We start from the raw sequence: 13,808 nt of genomic DNA on the forward strand, positions 1-13,808 counted from the left end.
GGGCCTTTCAGAAAAGGGGTATTCATACTGACAGGTGATGTGACTCTCAGACTGTATACTGCAGGGGGCTAATTCAGCTAATTATGTGACTTCTGAAGGTAATTGGTTGGACCAGACAGTACTTAGGGGGTTTCATAGCACAGGGAGTGAATACATATGCACTCACATTTCCAATTGTATCTTTTCTTTTACTTTGGACTTTTTTTGGTTCATTAGATAAAATATAAAAATCATTTTAATTCCAGGCTATGATGCAACGAAACAGGAAGCACAATGGGGGGGGGGGGGGACTTTTGCAAAGAACTGCCTATGGGATATTTATGGATATATGAACATGTACGGGATGTACGGCTGGAGCAGAGATGGCAGGTGGTTGTGTGTGCTCTGTAGACGTGCTGGTGAAGGTGCCGGATACGGGAGGATCAGTATAAGTCTCTCCTCCTTGGACTCAGCGTATGCAGAGATTTAAGATAAACCTCTTCCCTGGATAAGAACACTTCTGTGCGGGGGCCATGGACTTCAGCTGAGCTCAGCAGCCCGCACACCTGTCTCACCGCTCTACCTGTCCTTGGCCGCTATAGGCCCTGGATAGTCACATGACAAGATATGGCTGGAAAATCCTATTGAGAATTAGAGCAGATGAGATTTGGAAGAGGGCAGGGGAACAGGACTCATTGCTCCAGCAGTCCTAGTGGTGGTCACACTACCAGAGCGCTGCTCCTGGGCCCCAGAAGGAGGATCAGGAAGTAGGAATATTCTCCAGTAAGGTTTGACTTCCCCTCTTGAATACGTGAAACATGGGAGCCGGAGCGAGCGCCGAGGAGAAGCATTCTCGAGAGTTGGAGAAGAAACTGAAGGAAGATGCAGAAAAGGATGCCAGGACAGTGAAACTGCTCCTACTTGGTGAGTGGCACAAGCTTCAATAACCTAAATATGGCACCAACATAGTCCATGAAGCGGAAAAATCATAGGAGGCAGCGATCAAAAACCGAGTAAAAATGGTGTAAAAATGTCTACTAATGATCAGAAAGAAAAACAGAGCTGGGGTCATTTATCAAACTGGTGTAAAGTAGAACTGACTTAGTTGACCATAGCAACCAGATTCCTCCTTTCATTTTCCAAAAGAGCTGTCCAAAATGAAAGGTGGAATCAGATTGGTTGCTATTGGCAACTAAGACAGTTCTACTTTACACCAGTTTGATAAATGACCACAATATCTATCTATCTTATCTGCCTAATATATATGTATCTAATATCTATCTCTCATAGCTAATTATTTATCTATCTCTCAATGGAGGTGCTCCCTCCTTTGCTCCACTGGGAAGGTCCCCCCTTTTGCTCCTAGAAGGCTTTCTACAAGATTTTGGACGGTGTTTGTGAGAATGGTTGCCCCTTCATCCAGAAGAGCATTTGTGAGGTCAGAACCTGATGTTGGAGGAGAGGGCCTGGCTCGCAGTCTCTGTTATGGTGTGGAAGTCGGGGCTCTGTGTGACCAGTCACATTCTTCGAGACTTCCCCAACCATGCCTTTATGGAGCTTGTATTCTGGGGCGCAGTCATGTAGGAGCAGAAAAGGGCCTTCCTCAAACTGTTCTCATAAAGCTGTCACCGTACAATTGTCCACAATGTCTTGTCTGTTGAAGCATTAGGATTTCCCTTCACTGGAACTAAGAGGCCACCGCCGACCCCTGAAGACCCCCATAACATTCGCACTCCTCCTCCAGACTGTAGAGCTGGCACAGTGCTGTCCGGCAGGTAACATTCACCAGACTCCTCCATCAGATGCCAGATAGAGAACGGTCATCGCTCCACAGAAGACATCTCCAGTGGTGTTCTGTTTTACACTGCTCCATCCCACGCCTGCCATTGTGCTTGGTGATGGAAGGCTGGCAAGCAGAAGCCATGAAGACCTATGCCATGAAGTCCCCACCACAGCACAGAGTACGTCTGAACTCTGCCTTTATGGAGTCAGCAGAGTGTTGGTTTCTTCTGAGCACTCCGTGACCTTGGTGTCTCCACTTTGTGGCCGGGTTGCTGTGGTTCCTTCCACTCTACAATAATACCTAGGAGGGAAGACGTCAGGATCTGACTTACCAGATCCCACTGGAATTCAGGGAGACCTTTACAAGCCATTCTGTCTTTTATCTATTTTGTATGCCTCTATCTAGACATCTATCTCATATCAATGTCCGTCTGTCTCATATCGATGTCTGTCTCTTATTGATGCCTGTCTGTCTACCTATCTCCAGCCATGTTTCCCAGAACTCAGTTTTCATTGCTATCCTCCAAGGCTATGGTCATTTCACTGTACAGTTTGTACACTGCTGTCTTGGTCACTGCACATCTCAGCCGCTGTGAGATTTGGGTTAGGACGTTAATCCTCGGCTTAATGCCCAGTTTACAAACAGATCAAGGACAAGAAAGACCAATGTTTTGGCAGAAGCACCTTGGGGACAGTAATCTGTATTAGATCCGTCGATGCTGCCGCACAGCATAGAAGAACGGCCTCTGTGTATGATGGATGCCTCGTAAAGGTCTCGTATCTATAAAGGCAAAAATACAGCTGCAGACTGAAATATTCCCGGAATCTTGCCATGCTGGCGGTTCACAATGCAAGCATGAACAGAACCGGAAATCTGCCCAAGATCACGATAATGGAACAATATTGTGAGAAATCTTATTCTGTGGAGGATAAAAGGTTCCACTGTGATCCACTGCGGCCCTTTTATTGTACACGACGATCAGTAACTTCATACATTACATATTATACCGCATTATTAGGACATTTCATCATATTACATCATTTTACTACTTCTTATTGCACATTATATGGCAGTATAATTGCTCACCTCCCTGCAGTTTCATGTCAGTCTGAGTCCTGTAGTCCCATTTCATAATTGGAGGGGGGGGGGGGGGGGGGATTCCTGGCGGCTGATCCTAGATACACTTCTATCCCATTAAACCTGCTCCGTCCTTAGAATCCTAAGATTAAGCAGGAGGTTGGAGGAGACATCAGGGCCTCTCCTTAGGTGTGGGTCTCCCCACCATCATGTGCTCGGCTTTATATGGCTTTATCGTTTATATTATCGTTTATTAATATGGACACAGAGGCAACGAAAAGTATCACCTGCCGAAAACATAGCAATTCTGACTACACCACAGATATAAGATTGGTGTCATCAGGACTATCACCACCAACTCTCACCACACTCTGGACAACTACTACTACTACCACCACACTGTGTGCACCGCTAGTATTACTACCACCACACTGTGTGCACCGCTACTACAACCACCACACCGTGTGCACCGCTACTACTACCACCACACTGTGTGCACCGCTAGTATTACTACCACCACACTGTGTGCACCGCTACTTCTACCATCACACTGTGTGCACCGCTACTACTACCACCACACTGTGTGCACCGCTAGTATTACTACCACCACACTGTGTGCACCGCTAGTATTACTACGACCACACTGTGTGCACCGCTACTACTACCACCACACTGTGTGCACCGCTAGTATTACTACCACCACACTGTGTGCACCGCTAGTATTACTACCACCACACTGTGTGCACCGCTACTACAACCACCACACCGTGTGCACCGCTACTACTACCACCACACTGTGTGCACCGCTACTTCTACCATCACACTGTGTGCACCGCTACTACCACCACCACACTGTGTGCACCGCTAGTATTACTACCACCACACTGTGTGCACCGCTAGTATTACTACGACCACACTGTGTGCACCGCTACTACTACCACCACACTGTGTGCACCGCTAGTATTACTACCACCACACTGTGTGCACCGCTACTACTACCATCACACTGTGTGCACCACCACACTGTGTGCACCGCTAGTATTACTACGGCCACACTGTGTGCACCGCTACTACTACCACCACACTGTGTGCACCACTAGTATTACTACCACCACAGTGTGCACCGCTAGTATTACTACCACCACACTGTGTGCACCGCTACTACTACCATCACACTGTGTGCACCACCACACTGTGTGCACCGCTAGTATTACTACGACCACACTGTGTGCACTGCTACTACTACCACCACACTGTGTGCACCGCTAGTATTACTACCACCACAGTGTGCACCGCTAGTATTACTACCACCACACTGTGTGCACCGCTACTACTACCATCACACTGTGTGCACCACTAGTATTACTACCACCACAGTGTGCACCGCTAGTATTACTACCACCACACTGTGTGCACCGCTAGTATTACTACCACCACACTGTGTGCACCGCTACTACAACCACCACACTGTGTGCACCGCTACTACTACCACCACACTGTGTGCACCACCACACTGTGTGCACCGCTAGTATTACTATGACCACACTGTGTGCACCGCTACTACTACCAACACACTGTGTGCACCACTAGTATTACTACCACCACAGTGTGCACCGCTAGTATTACTACCACCACACTGTGTGCACCGCTACTACTACCATCACACTGTGTGCACCACTAGTATTACTACCACCACAGCGTGCACCGCTAGTATTACTACCACCACACTGTGTGCACCGCTAGTATTACTACCACCACACTGTGTGCACCGCTAGTATTACTACCATCACACTGTGTGCACCACAAGTATTACTACCACCACAGTGTGCACCGCTAGTATTACTACCACCACACTGTCTGCACCGCTACTACTACCACCATACTGTGTGCACCGCTAGTATCACTACCACCACAGTGTGCACCGCTAGTATTACTACCACCACACTGTGTGCACCACTACTACTACCACCACAGTGTGCACCGCTAGTATTACTACCACCACACTGTGTGCACCGCTACTACTACCACCACACTGTGTGCACCGCTGCAACTACCACCATACTGTGTGCACCGCTAGTATTACTACCACCACACTGTGTGCACCGCTACTACTACCACCACACTGTGTGCACCGCTAGTATTACTACCACCACACTGTGTGCACCGCTAGTATTACTACCACCACACTGTGTGCACCGCTAGTATTACTACCACCACACTGTGTGCACCGCTAGTATTACTACCATCACACTGTGTGCACCACAAGTATTACTACCACCACAGTGTGCACCGCTAGTATTACTACCACCACACTGTGTGCACCGCTACTACTACCACCATACTGTGTGCACCGCTAGTATCACTACCACCACAGTGTGCACCGCTAGTATTACTACCACCACACTGTGTGCACCACTACTACTACCACCACAGTGTGCACCGCTAGTATTACTGCCACCACACTGTGTGCACCGCTACTACTACCACCACACTGTGTGCACCGCTACAACTACCACCACACTGTGTGCACCGCTAGTATTACTACCACCACACTGTGTGCACCGCTACTACTACCACCACCACACTGTGTGCACCGCTAGTATTACTACCACCACACTGTGTGCACCGCTAGTATTACTACCACCACATTGTGTGCACCGCTAGTATTACTACCACCACACTGTGTGCACCGCTAGTATTACTACCACCACACTGTGTGCACCATTAGTATTACTACCACCACACTGTGTGCACCACTAGTATTACTACCACCACACTGTGTGCACCGCTACTACTACCACCACACTGTGTGCACCACTAGTATTACTACCACCACACTGTGTGCACCGCTAGTATTACTACCACCACACTGTGTGCACCACTAGTATTACTACCACCATAGTGTGCACTGCTAGTATTACTACCACCACACTGTGTGCACCACTAGTATTACTAACACCACAGTGTGCACCGCTAGTATTGCTACCACCACACTGTGTGCACCGCTACTACTACCACCACACTGTGTGCACCGCTAGTATTACTACCACCACACTGTGTGCACCGCTAGTATTACTACCACCACACTGTGTGCACCACTAGTATTACTACCACCACAGTGTGCACCGCTAGTATTACTACCACCACCACACTGTGTGCACCGCTACTACTACCACCACACTGTGTGCACCGCTAGTATTACTACCACCACACTGTGTGCACCACTAGTATTACTACCACCACAGTGTGCACCGCTAGTATTACTACCACCACACTGTATGCACCGCTAGTATTACTACCACCACACTGTGTGCACCGCTAGTATTACTACCACCATACTGTGTGTACCACTATTATTACTACCACCACACTGTGTGTGCCACTAGCATTACTACCACCACACTGTGTATACCACTAGTATTACTACCACCACAGTGTGTGTACCACTAGTATTACTACCACCACACTCTGTGCACCACTAGTATTACTACCACCACAGTGTGCACCGCTAGTATTACTACCACCACCACACTGTGTGCACCGCTACTACTACCACCACCACCACACTGTGTGCACCGCTAGTATTACTACCACCACAGTGTGCACCACTAGTATTACTACCACCACACTGTGTGCACCGCTACTACTACCACCACACTGTGTGCACCGCTACAACTACCACCACACTGTGTGCACCGCTAGTATTACTACCACCATACTGTGTGCACCGCTACTACTACCACCACACTGTGTGCACCGCTAGTATTACTACCACCACACTGTGTGCACCGCTAGTATTACTACCACCACACTGTGTGCACCGCTAGTATTACTACCACCACACTGTGTGCACCGCTAGTATTACTACCACCACACTGTGTGCACCACTAGTATTACTACCACCACACTGTGTGCACCACTAGTATTACTACCACCATACTGTATGCACCGCTACTACTACCACCACACTGTGTGCACCGCTAGTATTACTACCACCACCACACTGTGTGCACCGCTAGTATTACTACCACCACACTGTGTGCACCACTAGTATTACTACCACCACAGTGTGCACCGCTAGTATTACTACCACCACACTGTGTGCACCACTAGTATTACTACCACCACAGTGTGCACCGCTAGTATTACTACCACCACACTGTGTGCACCACTAGTATTACTAACACCACAGTGTGCACCGCTAGTATTGCTACCACCACACTATGTGCACTGCTACTACTACCACCACACTGTGTGCACCGCTAGTATTACTACCACCACACTGTGTGCACCGCTAGTATTACTACCACCACACTGTGTGCACCACTAGTATTACTACCACCACAGTGTGCACCGCTAGTATTACTACCACCACCACACTGTGTGCACTGCTACTACTACCACCACACTGTGTGCACCGCTAGTATTACTACCACCACACTGTGTGCACCACTAGTATTACTACCACCACACTGTGTGCACCGCTAGTATTACTACCACCATACTGTGTGTACCACTAGTATTACTACCACCACACTGTGTGTGCCACTAGCATTACTACCACCACACTGTGTATACCACTAGTATTACTACCACCACAGTGTGTGTACCACTAGTATTACTACCACCACACTGTGTGCACCACTAGTATTACTACCACCACAGTGTGCACAGCTAGTATTACTACCACCACCACACTGTGTGCACCGCTACTACTACCACCACCACCACACTGTGTGCACCGCTAGTATTGATGTTCCTGGAGGGAAACGCCAAATGGAAAAGGATTTAGGAAAACTAGAAGAATGGTCAGAACTCTGGAAACTGAAATTTAATGTGGATAAGTGCAAGATAATGCACCTGGGGCGTAAAAACCCAAGAGCAGAATATAGAATATTTGACACAGTCCTGACCTCAGTATCTGAGGAAAGGGATTTAGGAGTAATTATTTCAGAAGACTTAAAGGTGGGAAGACAATGTAATAGAGCAGCACGAAATGCCAGCAGAATGCTTGGATGTATAGGGAGAGGTATAAGCAGTAGAAAGAGTGAAGTGCTTATGCCGCTATACAGAACACTGGTGAGACCTCACTTGGAGTATTGTGCGCAGTACTGGAGGCCATATCTCCAGAAGGATATAGATACTCTAGAGAGAGTTCAGAGAAGAGCTACTAAACTAGTACATGGATTGCAGGATAAAACTTACCAGGAAAGGTTAAAGGACCTTAATATGTATAGCTTGGAAGAAAGACGAGACAGAGGGGAGATGATAGAAACTTTTAAATACATAAAGGGAATCAACTCGGTAAAGGAAGAGAGCATATTTAAAAGAAGAAAAACTACCACAAGAGGACACAGTTTTAAATTAGAGGGGCAAAGGGTTAACAGTAATATAAGGAAGTATTACTTTACTGAGAGAGTAGTGGATGCATGGAATAGCCTTCCTGCAGAAGTGGTAGCTGCAAATACAGTGAAGGAGGTTAAGCATGCATGGGATAGGCATAAGGCCATCCTTCATATAAGATAGGGCCGGGGGCTATCCATAGTACTCAGTATATTGGGCAGACTAGATGGGCCACACGGTTCTTATCTGCCGACACATTCTAGGTTTCTATGTTTCTATGTTTCTATATTACTACCACCACACGGTGTGCACCACTAGTATTACTACCACCACAGTGTGCACCGCTAGTATTGCTACCACCACACTGTGTGCACCGCTAGTATTACTACCACCACACTGTGTGTGCCACTAGCATTACTACCACCATACTGTGTATACCACTAGTATTACTACCACCTTAGTGTGTGTACCACTAGTATTACTACCACCACACTGTGTGTACCACTAGTATTACTACCACCACCACAGTGTGCACCGCTAGTTTACTACCACCACAGTGTGTGTACCACTAGTATTACTACCACTACAGTGTGTGTACCACTAGTATTACTACCACCACACTGTGTGTACCACTACTACCACCACCACCACCACCACACTGTGTGTACCACTACTACCACACTGTGTACCACTACTACTACTACCACCACCACACTGTGTGTACAACTACTACTACTACTACTACTACCACCACACTGTGTTTACCACTACTACCACCACCACACTGTGTATACCACTACTACCACCATACTGTGTGTACCGCTATTACTACTACCACCATACTGTGTGTAACGCTACTATTACCACCACACTGTGTACGACTACTACCATCACACTGTGTGTACCACTACTAATACCATCACCACACTGTGGACCACTACTACAACCACACTGTGTGTACCATTACTACTACCACACTGCGTATATCACTACTACCACCACCACACTGTGTGTGCCTCTACTACCACCACACTGTGTGTGCCTCTACTACCACCACACTGTGTGTGCCTCTACTACCACCACACTGTGTGTGCCTCTACTACCACACTGTGTGTGCCTCTACCACCACCACACTGTGTGTGCCTCTACTACCACCACACTGTGTGTGCCTCTACTACCAACACACTGTGTGTGCCTCTACTACCACCACACTGTGTGTGCCTCTACTACCACCACACTGTGTGTGCCTCTACTACCACCACACTGTGTGTGCCTCTACTACCACCACACTGTGTGTGCCTCTACTACCACCACACTGTGTGTGCCTCTACTACCACCACACTGTGTGTGCCTCTACTACCACCACACTGTGTGTGCCTCTACCACCACCACACTGTGTGTGCCTCTACTACCACCACACTGTGTGTGCCTCTACTACCACCACACTGTGTGTGCCTCTACTACCACCACACTGTGTGTGCCTCTACCACCACCACACTGTGTGTGCCTCTACCACCACCACACTGTGTGTGCCTCTACTACCACCACACTGTGTGTGCCTCTACTACCACCACACTGTGTGTGCCTCTACTACCACCACACTGTGTGTGCCTCTACTACCACCACACTGTGTGTGCCTCTACTACCACCACACTGAGTGTGCCTCTACTACCACCACACTGTGTGTGCCTCTACTACCACCACACTGTGTGTGCCTCTACTACCACCACACTGTGTGTGCCTCTACTACCACCACACTGTGTGTGCCTCTACTACCACCACACTGTGTGTGCCTCTACTACCACCACACTGTGTGTGCCTCTACTACCACCACACTGTGTGTGCCTCTACTACCACCACACTATGTGTGCCTCTACTACCACCACACTGTGTGTGCCTCTACTACCACCACACTGTGTGTGCCTCTACTACCACCACACTATGTGTGCCTCTACTACCACCACACTGTGTGTGCCTCTACTACCACCACACTATGTGTGCCTCTACTACCACCACACTATGTGTGCCTCTACTACCACCACACTATGTGTGCCTCTACTACCACCACACTGTGTGTGCCTCTACTACCACCACACTATGTGTGCCTCTACTACCACCACACTGTGTGTGCCTCTACTACCACCACACTATGTGTGCCTATACTACCACCACACTATGTGTGCCTCTACTACCACCACACTATGTGTGCCTCTACTACCACCACACTATGTGTGCCTCTACCACCACCACACTGTGTGTGCCTCTACTACCACCACACTATGTGTGCCTCTACTACCACCACACTATGTGTGCCTCTACTACCACCACACTGTGTGTGCCTCTACTACCACCACACTATGTGTGCCTCTACTACCACCACACTGTGTGTGCCTCTACTACCACCACACTGTGTGTGCCTCTACTACCACCACACTGTGTGTGCCTCTACTACCACCACACTGTGTGTGCCTCTACTACCACCACACTGTGTGTGCCTCTACTACCACCACACTGTGTGTGCCTCTACTACCACCACACTGTGTGTGCCTCTACCACCACCACACTGTGTGTGCCTCTACTACCACCACACTGTGTGTGCCTCTACCACCACACTGTGTGTGCCTCTACTACCACCACACTGTGTGTGCCTCTACTACCACCACACTGTGTGTGCCTCTACCACCACCACACTGTGTGTGCCTCTACTACCACCACACTGTGTGTGCCTCTACTACCACCACACTGTGTGTGCCTCTACCACCACACTGTGTGTGCCTCTACTACCACCACACTGTGTGTGCCTCTACTACCACCACACTGTGTGTGCCTCTACCACCACACTGTGTGTGCCTCTACTACCACCACACTGTGTGTGCCTCTACTACCACCACACTGAGTGTGCCTCTACTACCACCACACTGTGTGTGCCTCTACTACCACCACACTGTGTGTGCCTCTACTACCACCACACTGTGTGTGCCTCTACTACCACCACACTGTGTGTGCCTCTACTACCACCACACTGTGTGTACCATCAATTGCTCCAATTGGACAGACCATCAGTAGATTTGGTTTCCAGCACCATCTCTATGCTATTCATCTCATCCCCCGACATCACTCCTGTTGTATTACAGAACACCAGTGACTGTCTGCCCGCCGTCTCTAACATCATGTCCTCTCTCTATCTGAAACGGAATCTTTAAAAAACTGAATTTTTGTGTTTTCTCCATCTACTAAACTTCGTAAACCTGATATCTCCCTCTCAGTGTGTGGCACTACCATGACACATAGGTAGCACGCCTGCTGTCTCTGTGTTATGTTTGACACTGATCTTTCCTTCATCCCTATATTCAGTCTCTTGCCCACTTATGTCACCTGCACCTCAAAAACATCGAGTCCGCCCCCCTCTTACTATGGAAAACAACAAAAACTCTCATTGTCGCCCTGATCCATTCCCGCCTCAATTACTGTAACTCACTATTAATTGGCCTCCCCCTCACCAGACTTTCCCCTCTTAAATGCCTTCAGTCTGTGCCAGTCATTGCATTGGTTGCCCATACAGTGTAGAATCCAATTTAAACTGCTCATTCTCACTCACAAAGCTCTCCACAGTGCTTCACCCCTACATCTCCTCCTCATCTCTGTCTACCATCCTACCTGTACTCTCCACAGTACTGTCTACCATCCTACATCTCCTCCTCATCTCTGTCTACCATCCTACCCGTGCTCTCCACAGTGCTGCACCCCCTACATCTCCTCCTCATCTCTGTCTACCATCCTACCTGTGCTCTCCACAGTGCTGCACCCCCTACATCTCCTCCTCATCTCTGTCTACCACCCTACCTGTACTCTCCACAGTGCTTCACCCCTACATCTCCTCCTCATCTCTGTCTACCATCCTAGCCGTGCTCTCCACAATGCTGCACCTTCCTACATCTCCTCCTCATCTCTGTCTACCATCCTACCTGTACTCTCCACAGTGCTGCACCCCCTACATCTCCTCCTCATCTCTGTCTACCATCCTACCTGTACTCTCCACAGTGCTGCACCCCCTACATCTCCTCCCTTATCTCTGTCTACCATCCTACCTGTGCTCTCCACAGTGCTTCACCCCTACATCTCCTCCTCATCTCTGTCTACCATCCTAGCTGTGCTCTCCACAGTGCTGCACCCCCTACATCTCCTCCTCATCTCTGTCCACCATCCTACCTGTACTCTCCACAGTGCTGCACCCCCTACATCTCCTCCTCATCTCTGTCTACCATCCTACCTGTACTCTCCACAGTGCTGCACCCCCTACATCTCCTCCCTTATCTCTGTATACCATCCTACCTGTGCTCTCCACAGTGCTTCACCCCTACATCTCCTCCTCATCTCTGTCTACCATCCTAGCTGTGCTCTCCACAATGCTGCACCTTCCTACATCTCCTCCTCATCTCTGTCTACCATCCTACCTGTGCTCTCCACAGTGCTGCACCTCCTACATCTCCTCCTCATCTCTGTCTACCATCCTAGCCGTGCTCTCCACAGTGCTGCACCCCCTACATCTCCTCCTCATCTCTGTCTACCATCCTACCTGTACTCTCCACAGTGCTGCACTCCTACATCTCCTCCTCATCTCCGTCTCCCATCCTACCTGTGCTCTCCACAGTGCTGCACCCCTACATCTCCTCCTCATCTCTGTCTACCATCCTACCTGTACTCTCCACAGTGCTGCACCCCCTACATCTCCTCCTCATCTCTGTCTACCATCCTACCTGTACTCTCCACAGTGCTGCACCCCCTACATCTCCTCCTCATCTCTGTCTACCATCCTACCTGTACTCTCCACAGTGCTGCACTCCTACATCTCCTCCTCATCTCCGTCTCCCATCCTACCTGTGCTCTCCACAGTGCTGCACCCCTACATCTCCTCCTCATCTCTGTCTACCATCCTACCTGTACTCTCCACAGTGCTGCACTCCTACATCTCCTCCTCATCTCCGTCTACCATCCTACCTGTACTCTCCACAGTGCTGCACCCCCTACATCTCCTCCTCATCTCTGTCTACCATACTACCTGTACTCTCCACAGTGCTGCACCCCCTACATCTCCTCCTCATCTCTGTCTACCATCCTACCCATGCTCTCCACAGTACTGTCTACCATCCTACCTGTACTCTCCACAGTGCTGCACCTCCTACATCTCCTTCTCATCTCTGTCTACCATCCTACCTGTACTCTCCACAGTGCTGAACCCCCTACATCTCCTCCTCATCTCTGTCTACCATCCTACCTGTGCTCTCCACAGTGCTGCACCTCCTACATCTCCTCCTCATCTCTGTCTACCATCCTACCCATGCTCTCCACAGTACTGTCTACCATCCTACCTGTACTCTCCACAGTGCTGCACCCCTACATCTCCTCCTCATCTCTGTCTACCATCCTACCTGTACTCTCCACAGTGCTGCACCTCCTACATCTCCTCCTCATCTCTGTCTACCATCCTACCTGTACTCTCCACAGTGCTGCACCCCCTACATCTCCTCCTCATCTCTGTCTACCATCCTACCCATGCTCTCCACAGTACTGTCTACCATCCTACCCGTGCTCTCCACAGTGCTGCACCCCTACATCTCCTTCTCAT

At 49.2% G+C, this 13,808-nt stretch overlaps 1 protein-coding gene across 1 annotated transcript in view; it reads left to right on the forward strand.

The window, feature by feature from the left end:
• Positions 1-797: 797 nt before the first annotated feature.
• GNAT1 (G protein subunit alpha transducin 1) overlaps positions 798-13,808 on the forward strand; it is a 35,904-nt gene continuing 22,893 nt past the window's right edge. The window contains exon 1 of the mRNA XM_040406957.1: positions 798-903. Coding sequence (XP_040262891.1) covers positions 798-903 — 106 coding nt within the window. The remainder of the gene's footprint in view (positions 904-13,808) is intronic.

This window comes from Bufo bufo, chromosome 9 (assembly GCF_905171765.1).
Source record: "Bufo bufo chromosome 9, aBufBuf1.1, whole genome shotgun sequence".
NCBI lineage: Eukaryota > Metazoa > Chordata > Amphibia > Anura > Bufonidae > Bufo > Bufo bufo.